Here is a 16,377-nt window from a genome sequence, read left to right as displayed (position 1 = left end):
AGGTGACTACTGCATTGCATAATCATTTACATAGCACGACATTGCATTGCTTAGCACTCCATTTGAATTGCCATTCATGTCATTGCATGACACATTCTCTGATTGATTCTTGATTTGTGAATTATTGAGTTGTTGTTTGTGAGTATTTATTTTAGAGGCTTGATGGAATCGAGGTTTATAGATTTCTCCCTATGCTTATAACTTGAGATATTGAAATCCCTTGTGACTATCGTTACTGCAAGACTTTCATATGTGCTAGAGTTGTGACTGTGTTTGATTACTTATCTGCTTACATGTTAGTTTCTTCTTGTTTATATGCGTGAACTAACCATTGTCGGCCTATGATACCTACGAGCCTTGTGTTGTGCTCATACTACTCTTGCTACACTCCTTGTGGAGTGTAGAGTTATTTTCAGGTGATGTTCGGATCTCACGACCATTTCAAGGCATTCGTCAAAGGCGTTTGGGTGAGCTATTTGAGATCTTACAACCCAGAGTCTCTCCTTAGATTTCTGTTGTTCTCTATCCTTAAACAGAAGTCGTATCCACTTTGATTCCGTTATCTACTTCAAATTGTAAACTTCTTAGAAGCTCTTGTATGAGTCTAGACCAGGTTTTGGGAATTTCTTATAATAAAAGTATTTATGCCGCATGTTGTATTCAAATTAAGGTATTTACTGAAGGGTTCGCCCACCAGGGAGGGTTAGTGTGGGTGCCCGCATGATCCATGATTTGGGTCCTGACATAAACTCATCTAATAACTTGAGCTAGGAATGGGAAAGTTACTTGAGATTCAATTGGTTGTGCTTGATATCACACTCTATGGCTTGGAAAAGCTTAGAGTGAAATTCATTGATTTGGTTAGAAGACTTTCAATGAGATTTTAGAAACCATTATCTATTAACATAAACCCGCTCTTAGTTGTAAAATCATAAACTACATTGGATCGTTACTTGAGAGTTCCTTGTATCCTTGCTTGTGGTCATTGATCATTTTATTCTCTTTCTAGATTAGTTTACATTTTTTCATTAGTTATAATTTTCTTAAAATCAAAATATTATCAAGTGTTTGGCTTAGCATAGAAAGTGATAATTCCTTACTTATTTAAATCGCCTAGTATATTGTTCCCTGTGGGATCGACCCCGACTCATAGTTGGGTAAATTATATTGCATACGACCGTGTACACTTTCTCTTGGAGGAGTGGATTTGGATGTTATCAAACTTCACCTCTAAAATTAGGAGAAGTGGTTTTTGAGAACTCTCTAATTATGAAAATTATAAGAAAATATTCAATGATGTGATTATTTTGATTTGCTTTTCTGTTTGATTTTTCATAGCTATATTTTTGTCATTAGAATTTTATTTTTCCTTCTGAACGTCTTACATTACATATTTTTTGTCTTTTGTTATTATAGAATTTTTATTTCCTGTAGATCAACTAAACATTAAAAAAGACTTATCATCGCGCGAAGCGCGGGTTCCTTGACTAGTTACGTATAAGCTGCGGGGGCGAATTATGCATTATAGTGAACATTCTAGGAAAGTTTTCCTTCTTGTATGTTAGTGTATAGAGAAGAATTCCATTATAATAAATCACCCCTTTGAAAAAAACAATTTTTTTTTGTTTTGCTTTTTGATTAAAGAAATTATAAATCCTTTGCCCTATTGGATTTTGGATGAAGAGATGGATTTCATTTTGAATTAGTTTGTGAAAATTAGATACAAAATATTATTGACAGAAGTTGTGTACATGCTTAGATTACATCTAGGGAAAATACATACTATATTTTTAACATCTTGTCATTTTCACTTTTTCTTCTTCCTCTTTTGTTTTAGGCAAAGGAATTAAAATTCCTCACTCCATTTGGATGAAGGGAGCGGTGATGAACAGTGTTTTAAAAGGCAATTCTATGACTTGCTTCGGGGCTCGATCCGAGGCGCGGCACTGGCAAAACGTCTCGGGGCTTACGTGTGGTGCTTAGTTCTGTGAGGCTTATATCCTAAGCGCCCGACTGTACGCCCTGAACATGCCTAACGGCCAACGCTCGGGGCTCGCCTAAAAGTTCTTATGTAGATTATGTGTCAAATCTCTCGGTTAATAGTATTGACCCTCATAATTTTTTATTAAATGAATGATGTTTAATTGTTTTCTTCATCTATAGAACTAAGACGATTAAAAGTAACTCAAATAACAAACCGTAGTATTGCATATTTACTATATGAGAACACTGTGAGGGTAAACATCACTTAACATTTCTTTTAAGAATACATAGCCAAATTTTACATCTTCACTTGCCATTAATCTTCACGTTTTTGTCCAATGTCTCATAATTACCATTGTTTATTATTTTGCTATTTGAAAGTAAATTTATTTTTATTCATGAAGGAGTGATTTTTTAATCATAATTTGATATTGTTGATTTTTTTTTTAGGGAGGTAAATTGCATAGTAAATATGATCGTAGTATGCTTTGAGAAATTGTGATTCTTTTATTGTTTGAAAATGAAGAGGTTAGAGTTGGTTTGCATCTCATAATAACTTTTAAATCATTGCATTATTTATACTTGTAAAATCATGCTAGAAGTTTTGTTTTCTATGAATTTCTTTAATCATGTTTTAAATTTGTAAAACTATTAATATTTTTTTTTTATAATATTTGTGTTATTATACTATTTTACTATATTATAATTTAAAATTAAAATATCGATGGGGCTTACGGGTGTCTCGGGGCTCTGTACCAAATAAAACGCCCCGCCCTCATGCCCGCCTTTTAAAACACCGGTGCTAAATGTCATTTTAACTAATTCAAATTAAATAGAATCTCTATAATTCCATCTAAATTCATTTTTTTTTGCTCAAATTTAAATTCGAAATTAACTATATTATTATTATGGACGTAGTTTGGTTTCGTAAGAATCAAAACAACGTATTAGAGTATTCAATTTCATATAGGAAAGATGACAGTCCATAAAACAGTACTATCATAACTACAATAATGGAGTCCGGAGCCAAAATGACATATTTTTGGAGCTAATACCCCACAATAGGATGCCTTTTTTTTTATACCAAAATGGGTATTTCGTTGGTTATCCAACGAAATGCCCACAAGCAGCACTGTTCCGGTCCGGTATTCGTTGCATTTCGCTACACTTGTAGCGAAATGTAACAATTTTTTTTTTTTTTTTTGCATTTCGTTGGTATATGAACGAAATATGATTTTTTTTGTTTGTATTTCGTTTATTAAAAAACGAAATATGAATTATTGTTTTTGGTATGTCCTTTATTAAAAAACGAAATATGATTTTTTTTTATTTCGTTCATATAAAAACGAATAGGAAAATATTATTTTTTTGTATTTCGTTTATAATAAAGCGAAATATGAAAATATTTTTTTATTTCGTTTATATAAAAACGAAATAGGAATATATATATATATTGTATTTCATTTATATACCAATGAAATAGGATAAATATTTTTCTTTTGTATTTCATTTATATAAAAACGAAATAGGAGAATAATTATTTTATTTCATATCTCGTTCGTTTACTCTTGGAGGACGAAGTAATGGCTGCATCGGGATTATTCGCTCCCAAGCCCAAACTTGTATAAGTAAATTTAAATATGTAATATTTTTTTAATTAAATAAAATAACCCGAAAATACACATGAAAATTGTGTTGTTATGGTTGGGTTCCGATAATGCGCTAATATTGTCATGCAAGCCATTCGACAATATTATAATTTTTAGTGATTTATTATACAAATTATAACACTAGAAAATCTAAAATATCATTTAAAACATAGCAGAGAAGTTGACTATTTAAACGTGTATCAAGCAATACTTTTAACTTGTTAGCGTCATAACTCAAGGAAATATGGTTAGCTAACATTTAGATATATACACAAATATTAATAATCCAAACTGCATTATATATAGTGGTGCATTTAGTGTTTATAATAAAGCTCAACTTTCGGTTCCTAATTTCATTTTTCAAAATTTGGGTAATGGTGGTTATAAAAAAGCTGCTTGATCTCTTAATTCTACTGAAGTAGAGCAATATAATATTGAAATTCACGTACCTGTAACAAAGAAATAAATCCACAAACATCACGGCTATTAGCCATCGAACCACGGCATAGACAATTGTACAAGTATGATAATGCTGCTGCTCCCCAAGCTTTCCCGCCAATTGCATCAAGGTCTATAAACGAAAAAAAAATTATTCTCCTATTTCGTTTTTATATAAATGAAATACAAAAAAAAATTATCCTATTTCATTGGTATATAAATGAAATACAAAAAAAAAAATTATCCTATTTCATTGGTATATAAATGAAATACAATATATATATATATATATATATATATATATATATATATATATATATATATTCCTATTTCGTTTTTTAATAAACGAAATAAAAAAAAATCATATTTCGTTCATATTCCAACGAAATGCAAAAAAAAAAAAAAATTGTTACATTTCTGTTACACCCCGTATCTTGGAACTAAGGTTAGACTCATATCATTAGAGCTTTAGTGGAAAAACTGAAGGTTTGAACGTTTTGCGAAAATGGTTGATAGGCCTACTTCGGGCAGCGATAACTCCTTGATTAGTTGGGAATTTGGGAAAGTACCCTCAATGAAAGTTGTAGCACGTAGAAATACCTTTCTAACGATATAAGGACCAGGCTAATCAGAGATCGGATTAAGGAGATATGATCGTCTCAATATGGCTAATAATAAGGCACTTAAAATTCTATAGAATCGGCTAAATTTTCGATACGTCTGCCGTACGGTCAATTTTCGTGAAAATCTGTTGAGAATTTGAGAAAATGTAAAACATGAAAGTTGTAGCGCTTTGAAATATATTTCCAACGGTATATTGTGGAGCCCAAACAGAGCTCTGTACAAGAAGTTATGACCATTTTACCCAAAACTGCATAGAATCGACACATGTCGCTTTCCAGGGCACGTGCGGGTGCGCGGGCCGATCGTACAACTCTGAGTATCGACCTGAAGAATGTCGCGCGGCAGCCCCGCATCGCGGACCCATCGCGTAACAGGTCGGGTTCGGGTCAAAAGTCAGGATTTCGCGTTTTAAGTTATATTTAAGCTTGGGGTTTATTTCCCTAACACCCCTAGTCACGAAATATCACCCTAAATTCATAGAGAACAAGTCTCAAACCTCAAGAACCTTCCAAGGTAAGTTTTATCATGATTCTAAGTTGAATTCAAGTCCCTAATCCCTTTCTAACTTGAGTAAACCCTTCCAACACAATTCTAACATACACTCTACTGATCTAAGCAAGAAATCATTGTTCCTAATCTAGGGTTATCAAGAAAACCCATCTCAAGGTTCAAGAATCAAGATTTAGGAAATCTCCTCCAAAATTCAAGTCTCTAATTCAAGATTTTGGAGCAATTAAGGTATGTAGAACTTCCATCCACATGTGGGAATCTCTACGTTCTTCCCCATGCTCCGTTTCTTGATATCTATGAAGTTCAAACCCTAGGGCATTAAACCCAACATATTGGTAGCCCGTAATTATGTATTTATGTACATGAATTTTGTATCTATATTCGTTATTGTATTCCTAATCTTCCATTAGGGTTATTAGGAACCCTAGCTTAATCCATGAATCATGAATTCTTCCTCATGTGTTCTTATTATGTTTATACGAAACTTTATGATTTTATGTAGCAAGTTACAAGAATGTTTCAAGTCAATTATATATATATGATTTTGAACTATTGTTATTACTCATGAATCAAGAACATGTTTGCAAAACTATGACAAGTTATCTCATGAAACCATATTATAAGATATTCATGAAACCATGTTACAAGTTATTTCGTGAAATCATGATTAAAAGTTATTTACAAGTTATTTCATGAAGATCATGGGCTTCTTAGCCAACTATATCAAGTTCATATTTTTGGAAATTGCGTAGTTAACCGAGAAGGCTCAGATAGCCTGAAACTACGTTGCCATCATAGGATAAGGGTTGTCAGCAAGGAGGCAACACATTCATTATGCAGTTTGGATCCTTACATGCTTATTATCACTTAAATCTCATATCCCTGGTAAGGTGTGAGTGTTCTCCTAGTAGGACGCAAGTACCAGATCATGTTGTCGGTTATACTATAGCGTTCCCCACATTACAAGTAGTTTTACATACATGTATTTTCCATTGGTTTACTGTTTTCAGACTTTACTCACGTTTCATGCTCATGTTCAAGTTACATTCAGTTTCGGTTCACGTCCTGTACCTATGTTGTGCCATGTTCTTCGTTTCAGCAGGTTTTACATACTAGTACTATTCACCATGTACTAACGTCCCTTTTGTCCGGGGCCTGCACTTCACGGTGCAGATACTAGTTTTCAGGAGCATACACCTGCGCAGTAGGATCACCTCAGTTATCAGCTTATTGGTGAGCCCCACTCCTCTCGGGGTTCAACATGGAGTCTGCATTAGTATTCAGTTTATGGTAGTCCAGGGCCATGTCCTGGTACTTAGTATTCAGACATGTTTTAGAGGTTTCATAGAGATATATTAGTTCACAGAGTCAGCTATGCTTTCATGTTTGCAGACTATTATGTTTTCATGATATTTCATGTTATAAGAAAATTCTAAGAGTTTATTCCGCAAATTAAATTTCATGATTCATTTAAATTGCATCATATAGATTGTATGTTTTGATGCCCATGTTGACAAGCAAGCCATGAGGTTCGCTCGGACACATGCAAGCAAGGCTCGAGTGCCGTGTTACGCCTAGGCCATGGTTCGGGGCGTGACAAAGCTTGGTATCAGAACCTAGGTTCAAGTGTCTTTAGGGAGTCTATGAAAACGTGTCCGGTGGGGTCACTTTTATATGTGTGAGGGCACCATACATATAAACAGTTGACCACCAAGACATTCAGGATTGTCACTTCTTTCATATTCTAGATCGTGCAGTTAGCGCAGTGCTTTTAAGATGTCTTTCTAATTCATGCGTGTACGTATTTTCAAAAAATGCCTGCGAAAAGGAAATACACCAGAAAGGTTACAGCTACCAGCCAAGGGGCTACTGCAGAAGCAACTCGTGATAAGACTATTCCGACTCAGACAGCAGCCCCAACCGCTCCTACAGTAACACCTCCAATTGATTCGGATGGGGATGTTAGGAATGCTATCAATATGCTCACACAACTGGCAGCAGCTCAGACCGAACGTCAGAGTCTGGGTCAAGCTCAAGAGGTAATGGAGAGTCTTCTAAGACTAAGGACTTTCTCAGGATGAATCCCCCAGTCTTTACGGGGACAAAGAAAGATGAGGACCCTCAGGACTACATCGATGCTCTTCATAAAATCTTCAGGATTATGACAGTTAAGACAATCGAAGCAGCTACTTTTGGAGCTCATCAGCTGCAGAGCATTGCTAACACCTGGTATGAATCTTGAGAATTTTTCCGAGGCGAGGATGCACCTGATGCTACATGGGATGAATTCACAAGTGCATTCCTGGACCACTTCATGCCAACAGAAGTCAGAGAAGCTAAGGATGAGTAATTCCTGAAGCTTAAACAGAATGGTAGGTCAGTTCAGGACTACTATTTAGAATTTATCAGTCTGGCTAAGCATGCTCAAAATATGGTACCGGACATGAGGGCACGAGTGAGGAGGTTTGTTAGGGGTCTTGATCCCTATTTGTATGATGGGGCTAATATTGCGACACATAATGGGGGGATGACTATCTCCAAGATGGTTGCTTTCGTAGAAGGGAATGAGACAAGGATGAAGGAGGAAGAAGCCTTACAAAAAAATAAAGACAAGGAGTTCAACAAGAGGGCCAAGTCTACCGGACAGTTCATAGGTAATGAAAATAGAAAGTTCTTTAAGAACAGGTCAGCCGGACTTACTCCGTCCACGACAAGTGCTCCAGTTTCCATGTTCAGGAAAGATAACCGTCAACAGAATTTTAGGTGGTCAGGCTCCCAGTCTCAGGCCAGTGTGACTCAGAGTAACTTCACCAATCTGATTTGTGCTAAGTGTGGGAAGAGGCATCCGGGGGAGTGCCACTCTGGATCAAATATTTGCTATGGGTGTGGCTAGCCGGGCCATGTTCAGCGAAATTGCCCTTCAATCAGACAAGGCACAGGAGGTAATCAGACTCAGTCAGTAAATTCATCAGCTCCTCATAATAACCAGAATCGGGCAGGACATGTACCAGCTGGATCCGGCAACACGAGCGTGGCCCAAACCTTTTGTATGCTTTGACCGGGCTCCAGGATATCGATGCCCGTACTGATGTTGTTACAGGGATACTCACTATTTTTAGTTTCGATGTTTATGCTCTCATGGACCCTGGATCCACCTTATCCTATGTCACCCCTTATGTTGCTAGGAAATTTGGTATCGAACCTGAAAAGCTAAAAGAACCTTTTGAAGTGTCAACTCCAGTTGGTGAGTCAATCATAGCTCGATGTGTCTATAAGGGGTTGTCCAGTCAGAGTCTATCACCATGTTGTTCCAGCTGACCTATGTGAGTTAGAAATGGTAGATTTTGATGTAATCATGGGCATGGACTGGTTATATTCATGTTATGCGTCAGTTGATTGTAGAACCAACACTGTAAATTTCAAGTTTCCGGATGAGCCAGTCTTAGAGTGGAAGGGTGATTCAGTGAGTCCTAAGGGTAGGTTTATTTCTTACCTCAAGGCAAGAAAAATGGTGTCTAAGGATTATATCTATCATCTCGTTCAGGTTAGGGATTCAACTTCCCAGACCCCAACTTTTCAGTCAGTCTCTGTTGTTAATGAGTTTCCAGAAGTCTTTCCCGAGGAACTTCCCGAAATCCCTCCTGATAGGGAAATTGATTTCGCAATTGACCTACTCCCAGGTACGAAACCTATATCTATTCCACCTTATAGGATGGCTCCAACAGAATTACGTGAGCTTAAGGCTCAACTCAAAGATCTTTTAGACAAGGGTTTTATCCGACCTAGTGTCTCTCCATGGGGTGCCCCAGTCCTTTTCGTTCGCAAGAAAGATGGTTCTTTGCGTATGTACATTGACTATCGTCAGCTCAATAAAGTCACGGTCAAGAACAAATACCCTCTTCCACGAATAGATGACTTATTTGATCAGCTTCAGGGTGCCCAATGTTACTCCAAGATAGATCTCCGATCAGGTTACCATCAACTTTAGGTTAGGGGACAAGATATTCCTAAGACAGCCTTCAGAACCAAATATGGTCATTTCGAGTTCTCTGTCATGTCCTTCGGTTTGACTAATGCCCCAGCGGCATTTATGGACCTCATGAACAGAGTCTTCAAGCCATACCTCGACCTCTTTGTCATTGTCTTCATATATGATATCCTTATTTACTCCGGTAGTGAGGCCGAGCACGTAGAACACCTTCGTATAGTTCTTCAGATTCTTAAGGACCGCAAGTTGTATGCAAAATTCTCTAAGTGTGAATTTTGGCTCAAGTCAGTGGCCTTCTTAGGTCATGTGATTTCTGGTGAGGGTGTTCAGGTTGACTCTCAGAAGATTGAGGCCGTAAGAATTGGCCCAGACCCGCATCAGTTTCAGATATCCGCAATTTCTTAAGTCTAGCAGGCTGTTATCGACGTTTCGTAGAGGGGTTTTCGTCTATTTCAGCACCATTGACCAAGCTGATGAAGAAGGACGTTAAATTTCAGTGGTCAGATGCCTGTGAGCACAGTTTCGAGGAATTAAAAATGAGACTGACTTTTACGCCAGTTTTGACTCTACCAGAAGGAACCGAAGGTTTCGTGGTTTATTGTGATGCTTCGGGAGTTGGTCTCGGATGCGTCTTAATGTAGCATGGTAACGTTGTAGCTTATGCATCTCTTCAGCTCAAGGTTCACGAAAAGAATTATCCGACTCATGACCTAGAGTTGGCAGCTGTAGTTTTTGCACTCAAGATATGGCAGCACTACTTGTATGGAGTACATGTTGATATTTTCACATAATAAAACGCCCCGCCCCCATGCCCGCCTTTTAAAACACTGGTGGTGAATGTCATTTTAACTAACTAAAATGCCAGAACGCTTTGCCTTACCGAAAGTCCAACCAAAATAGCTAAGCATCAAAAAGAATCAATACTTAGCTTTAACTGAGACCTTAAAGCTTTAAAATCTCCGAAAATATGCCTCTAAAGCACAGCATAATTCCATCAAACTCAAATAATTGGATCCATACCTAGCTTTTGAACCACTTTGAAACCTTACAACTACAACAACAACAACCTAGTAAAATCCCATCAGGTGGGTCTGAGAAGGGTAGAGTGTATGCAGACTTTACTTCTAACTTGTGACATGTAGAGAGGCTGTATTCGATAGACCCCCGGCTCAAGTAGAGAAGAAAAGAGAGATGAAAAGCATCAGTAATAATAGGCAATAATAACAACCAAATAATAAGATGACAGTGTGAAATAAACAATCAAATAGTATTAGGGATCTAATAATAAGCAGAAAAAACAAAGATAGTACCACTCCTAGTATGGGAAAGTAAATCGAGTGCAACCTACTAACCCTCTACCCTTATACTCGATCTCCACACCTTCTTATCAAGGGTCATGTCCTCGGCAAGCTGAAGTTGCGCCATATCATGCCTAATCATCTCTCTCCAAGACTTCTTAGGCCTACCTTTCCCTCTTCTTAGCCCAACCACAGCCAACTAGCTCTCGCACCTCAAGCATCCGCAGATCTCCTCCGCATGTTCCCAAGCCATCTCAACCTCCCTTCCCACAATTTTTCCCGCTTGGAGCTACTCCTACTTTCCCCCGAATCACTTCATTTATAATCTTATATCTCCTGGTATGCCCACACATGCACCTCAACATCCTCATTTCTGCTACCTTCATTTTCTGAACATGAGCTTTTTTAACAGGCCAACACTCCGCCCCATACAACATAATCGGTCTAACCACCACTTTATAAAACTTGCACTTCAGTCTTGCTGGTACCTTTTATCACACAAAATGCTGGAAGTGAGCCTCCATTTCAATCGCCCCACTCCAATACGATGTGTCACTTTGAAACCTAGTGAGCGCTAAAATCTACATACAACTTGATGATGGTTCTTTTTTTTTTTTTTTTTTTTGAAATTAAGTCATATATGATGATAGTGAACTTTACCAGATCAGAATCGGGTCCGTCTCATAATAATGGTTAATTGATTTAATGAAATAAAAATATATAAACAAATTTTAATTAAATGAGATTAGTGTGCAAAACGCGCACCGTATATTTATTTGTTTGATATAAACCGCGAGGATGGAGTAAGTTTTTACCATTCAATAGGGCTCGCATATTACATATTGCCCAAATAATTAAGCACCTTTAGGCTTTAGATATGCCTTCCATATTTAAAAAAAAAAAAAAAAAAACCCATATGCCTTGCATACTATGTAATAGACACCTGTAATTTTTTATCATCTTTGTTTTCAATCATTTCCCAGGGAGAAATTAGTTTATAATTTTGCATTTTTTTAGGGAGATTGAAAATTACAAATATAGCCACAATTTTGTTATGGATTTCATGAAGTCAGGATTTTGAGCATTTGTATTATTACTTTTAATTTTTCAAAAGAAAAGAGAATATCGTACACATAAATACTAACAAAGAAAAAAAAAAATCCTCGTTGCAAATTCAAGAACTTTAGGCATTGGTGAATAATTTTCAGTACATTCAGATAATTTTATCTTATTCTACTTTTTTAAGGAATATTTATTGTTATATATATAATGTAAATATTTAATTTGGCTTTCCGTAAAGAGTTCCACTCCATACATATATTTAGAAAATGGTGTTTTATACGCGTATGAATGATATGAAGAGTGAATATTATAAACGAACGTAATACCACATTTCTTGGCATTGACTCTGCATTTTTAATATATTTGCTCAGAGAATACCTGTTCAAACGACAATTACAATACAATTAGGATTGGCATAATAATAAAACTCCATTGCAAGTCTTTTCTTCGCAGGCACAAGAGGTCTCCACAATGAGGTATCTCAGCTTATAAAAAGACAACCTTTATATACACAAGATTTTTCCAGTGAAAGATATTTAATTTATATTAATACTTTGGTTGAAATAGTACTCTTTCTGCTCTATTTATTTATATATGTAACCTATTTGATAGAACGCGGACTTTAAAAAAAATGAAGGCTTTTGAAATTTGCCATTATCAACATGCATTATATTTGTGTGACTATAAAACTTTATCGTTAATAGAGTGAGAGATTAAGTTGAATTATTTCCATATTTTATAAATGTGTCATTTCTTTTAGGAACAGACTAAGAAGAAAATACAATCACTTAAATCGGAATAAGTGGAAGTGTATGTGTGAGAAGGAGATGCTTAACCAAAAAAACAAAAGTGTTGACTCGAGGGAGTCAGCCCTTTACCACATGCCAGCAGTAATTTTGGGTTGATCAAAGAGCAAACAATAGTTCCATTAATTCTATATCTCCAAATAGAAATATAATCAGCACACGTAATTTGATGTGGTTCTTTTGGTCTATAGTAGATAGTAATTATTTGCTTTTTTTTTTTCCTTTGACAGAAGTGTATCATCAAGATGGCATCAGTGTTTATTCCTAGTGATTTGTTCATTGATACAAGTAAAAGCTGAGGTTTTGCAACCAACCGTTGAGAAAACGCTTGTTAAAGACGCCGTCTCAAAAGGAGCTGGTCAAATCCTTAATTAACTCTTGATAGATCAAAGTGATTCGAGAAATTTTATTTGAGTAATTTTACTAACTTGATTTGTGGTGACAAACCATTTACAGTTTGTTTAGACGGAAGTCCAGCAGCATATCATTATGACAAAGGGTTTGGAGATGGAGTCAATAATTGGGTAGTTTTTCTTGAGGTGAGCCATATTTATCCACAACTTTATTTTCGTGCATCTCCGATAAAAAAATCTTCGAGGCTTGAATATGAGCTAATTATCTCTTGGAGTTTTTTCCCGGAATAAAACATTTTTCCGTCTATAATCATTCACAAAATCGTCCCTTAAGAAATTACAATGCAACAATTATGTACGTTGTATAATTTTGGGTATCTAACTTACATGTTGCATACCAACTGAAAGGTATATATATAGCGTCAACTGAGTGTAGTATTTTCTAAAATGGGCATTTCATGTAACTTATTTAACGTGTTAATTTGACTTGTGCCGAATTAAACTGTCATGAGTATATGTCCCGCCAACCTATTTAAAATTGGGCTGGTTATATTTTATGGACTAAATTTAACATCCATATTTGCAACAACAACATCAATTCGCTTCCAAATTTTAAACCAGTGCTTAGTTTATATCATGGTTAATAAAATGTAGACTAGTGCTAATTAATAGCTTTGCACGTGATTAATTAGGGGGGAGGATGGTGTGGAAGTGTAGAAGATTGTGGACTCCGTTTTGGCAACTTCATGGGTTCCTCTAACCATATGAATAACACCCGTGTTTTTAGCGGCTTGCTAGATTACAACAAGACCAATAATCCAGGTACATATGAACATATTTTTTATATATACTTCTTATTAATTGGATAATAACGATCTTGACTAATGGTTATTTTTTTCCAGACTTCTACAATTGGCACAGAATTATGATCAAATATTGCGATGGATCTTCATTCACAGGAGACGTTGAATCAGTCGATAAAGTACGTCACCACATTTGTGTTATCAAATTTAGACTTTAATTATGTCCTATATATTTATAAGTTATAGAAGTGGAATTATGGTAATATGTCAAACTTCTTTTTCAGGCTACCAATCAACATTATAGAGGTGCAAGGATTTTTCAAACAATTATGGAGGAGCTACTAGCAAAAGGAATGAAGAATGCAAAAAATGTATGGTCAATTAGTGCAAATTAAACTATCATTTTAATAAACAAAACTACAATAAGTTAAGAAAGGAGTTTAAGCGTTGTGAATTGATAGTTTGTAATATTATTATACCATCAGATTAAGTTACCTATAACAACACTTAGTGTTTTAAAACAAGAATGATAACTTGAAAGATAAAATAAATAATATAGATTAAATTGTGATGATAGTGCAAAGAATATTACTGACGGTTATCAATGGATTTTTGTGATGGCAGGCTATTCTTTCAGGCAATTCAGCTGGTGGATTGGCTGCTATGATCCATTGTGATCGTTTTCGATCTCTATTACCTAGCACGCCTAGAGTGAAATGCCTCTCGGATGGTGGCTATTTTTTACTTGAGTAAGATTCAAATAACTCAGAAACTAAAAAGCATTGAACCATAATTGTATTTTGTCAATAACAACATAATAATTACAGTTTCTTTCTTTTAGCAATGGTGGCAAGAGAGGGAAAGTATTGGAATCAACCTTTGCTGCAGTGGTTAACTTGCATGTACTCTTCCTCAATCTTTCTCTTTAGAACAGACAAATAACGTACTTCCTATGTCTCAATTTATGTGGCATAGTTTCTCTTTTGGTCTGTCATAAAAAGAATGTCATCTCTCGAATTTATAAATAATTTGACAAAAAATCTCTTTTGACCCTTAATGAGATGATTTAGAGCCACACAAGTATCTAAGTCTTGTTTTGGACCAAAATTTTTAAAAATCTTATCTTCTTTTTTAAACTCTATGTCTAGTCAAATGACGCCACATAAATTGAGATGGAGGGAGTGTTAATTTTGTCCTTTTTATTTTATTTTTTATAACAGTGGTGTTTGGGTGTACTTTGGCACACATCTTAATCCATTTCACCAAGTATCTGCTGTCTCTTATCAGCAAAAATATCGAATAACTCTATCCACGAAAACATAAGTAGATGGGAAATATATATTGTTCTGGTCACTTGCCACATGCATTCATACATATTGAAAAATTTATATACTTGTGAATACATATATATTCGATTTCATGATTTGTCATAACTATATTCCAGGTTAATTTCATTGACGGTCACTCAATTTTTACTTTATTTCACTAAAACCATTAAACTTATTTTATAAACGAATAAAGTGCTCATTTCAGTATCACAAAAGTCACTAAACTTTTATTCGCAACAAAAGTAGTCACTCAGCTTTGTGTAAATATCACAAACAATAATTAGGATGAAATAAAAAAAATTGTTGTAATACATTTGATTATTCTCATCTTGCAAGATGCTTACATGAAATCTTTTATTGGGTTATAGAATTCAGCAAAGATGTTGCCTTCATCATGTACTTCAAGAATGGATCCAACATTGGTAAGAGCAATTTCATCACCAGTCTCAGTTCATATATAACTGACTTATTTTCTTATGTATCTAAAACTAATAATTTCACAAATTATAACTTGCAGTGTTTTTTCCCACAAAATTTACAACAATATATCAAGACACCACTTTTCATAATCAATTCTGCTTATGATTCATACCAGGTTTGTTTATTAGTCACCAAATACACAACAGTAAAAGCATATTCTTTTAATTTCCTTTTCCAATTCAACTATAGTACTTTGTTATTTTTATTGATCAAATTCTTTTTGGTGTATATTTACAGATAATATTTACCGTTATACCCTCCGCACAAAGAGATGACTTTAAGGAAAATTGTATGCCAGATTTCAAGAATTGCTCTTCCGATCAGCAAAAGATGTTACGAGGTTAGTGCCACAATAATGTCGGAATCATAATAGTATTTCATGGAAAATCCTTTGCGAGATTGGATATTTTTCACATTGAAAATGCGATAAAGCGCGACCTATGATTCATGATATGAAAATCAAAATCAGAATAATAAAAAAATTGTCTTTATTAAACAATAACAATTCTTTTCACTTCAATTAAAGGCTAACACGACCATTATAATATATAGTTGGTGTGGTATCAAGATATAACTTATCGTACTAGATCAGATGGTATGATTTATCGATCATGAATCACATTCTGCTAGAGTTTTTTTGTTGTTTTAAAATAATTCATTTGACTTTGAGTTTTCAGATTTTGGGGCAGAATTTGTAAGTGCATTACCAAACTCATACAACCCTTCACAAAGAGGAATGTTCGTCAACTCTTGCTTCATACATCTACAAATTTCCTACAGTACCAGCTGGACTAGTCCTTTACTCATGGTGAACAATAAGGTAATCAATAGCTCCCAATTTTTGTCAAACTTCAAATTTGTTTAAACTATCGATGTGGAATTTACATTTATCTTAACAGACAGTTGCAAAGGCATTTGGTGACTGGTTCTTTGAACGAGATCTCTACCGAGAGCCGATCAAACTACAAGATTTGCCACAAATATGTCGTCCACCCCCTCAACCGGCTCAAGCTCAAGGTGAAGACCCCCCAAAACGACTCTGATCAGGACACCAC

At 35.4% G+C, this 16,377-nt stretch overlaps 1 protein-coding gene across 1 annotated transcript; it reads left to right on the top strand.

Moving 5' to 3' along the window:
- The first annotated feature begins 7,635 nt into the window (after positions 1–7,635).
- On the top strand, positions 7,636–16,365 carry LOC132629027 (pectin acetylesterase 8-like). Its single transcript, XM_060344773.1, has 13 exons — positions 7,636–8,087; positions 12,589–12,716; positions 12,815–12,897; positions 13,404–13,533; positions 13,614–13,693; positions 13,799–13,885; positions 14,139–14,263; positions 14,356–14,416; positions 15,211–15,264; positions 15,360–15,437; positions 15,560–15,662; positions 16,000–16,142; positions 16,222–16,365. Exons 1-13 carry the CDS (start codon positions 7,636–7,638, stop codon positions 16,363–16,365), a joined length of 1,668 nt encoding a protein of 555 aa, XP_060200756.1.
- Positions 16,366–16,377: the final 12 nt, after the last annotated feature.

Source organism: Lycium barbarum, chromosome 2, assembly GCF_019175385.1.
Source record: "Lycium barbarum isolate Lr01 chromosome 2, ASM1917538v2, whole genome shotgun sequence".
NCBI lineage: Eukaryota > Viridiplantae > Streptophyta > Magnoliopsida > Solanales > Solanaceae > Lycium > Lycium barbarum.
Note: the sequence above shows the minus strand (reverse complement) of the source record. Positions and strands in the feature narration are given on the sequence as shown.

Excerpts from the sequence above, each read along its gene's own strand:
- LOC132629027 (XM_060344773.1), top strand. The coding sequence starts at position 7,636 with ATGGTACCGGACATGAGGGCACGAGTGAGGAGGTTTGTTAGGGGTCTT. Across the intron at positions 13,886-14,138 it reads GAATGAAGAATGCAAAAAAT|GCTATTCTTTCAGGCAATTC; the intron begins GTATGGTCAATT and ends TTGTGATGGCAG. Across the intron at positions 15,663-15,999 it reads TCAGCAAAAGATGTTACGAG|ATTTTGGGGCAGAATTTGTA; the intron begins GTTAGTGCCACA and ends TTGAGTTTTCAG.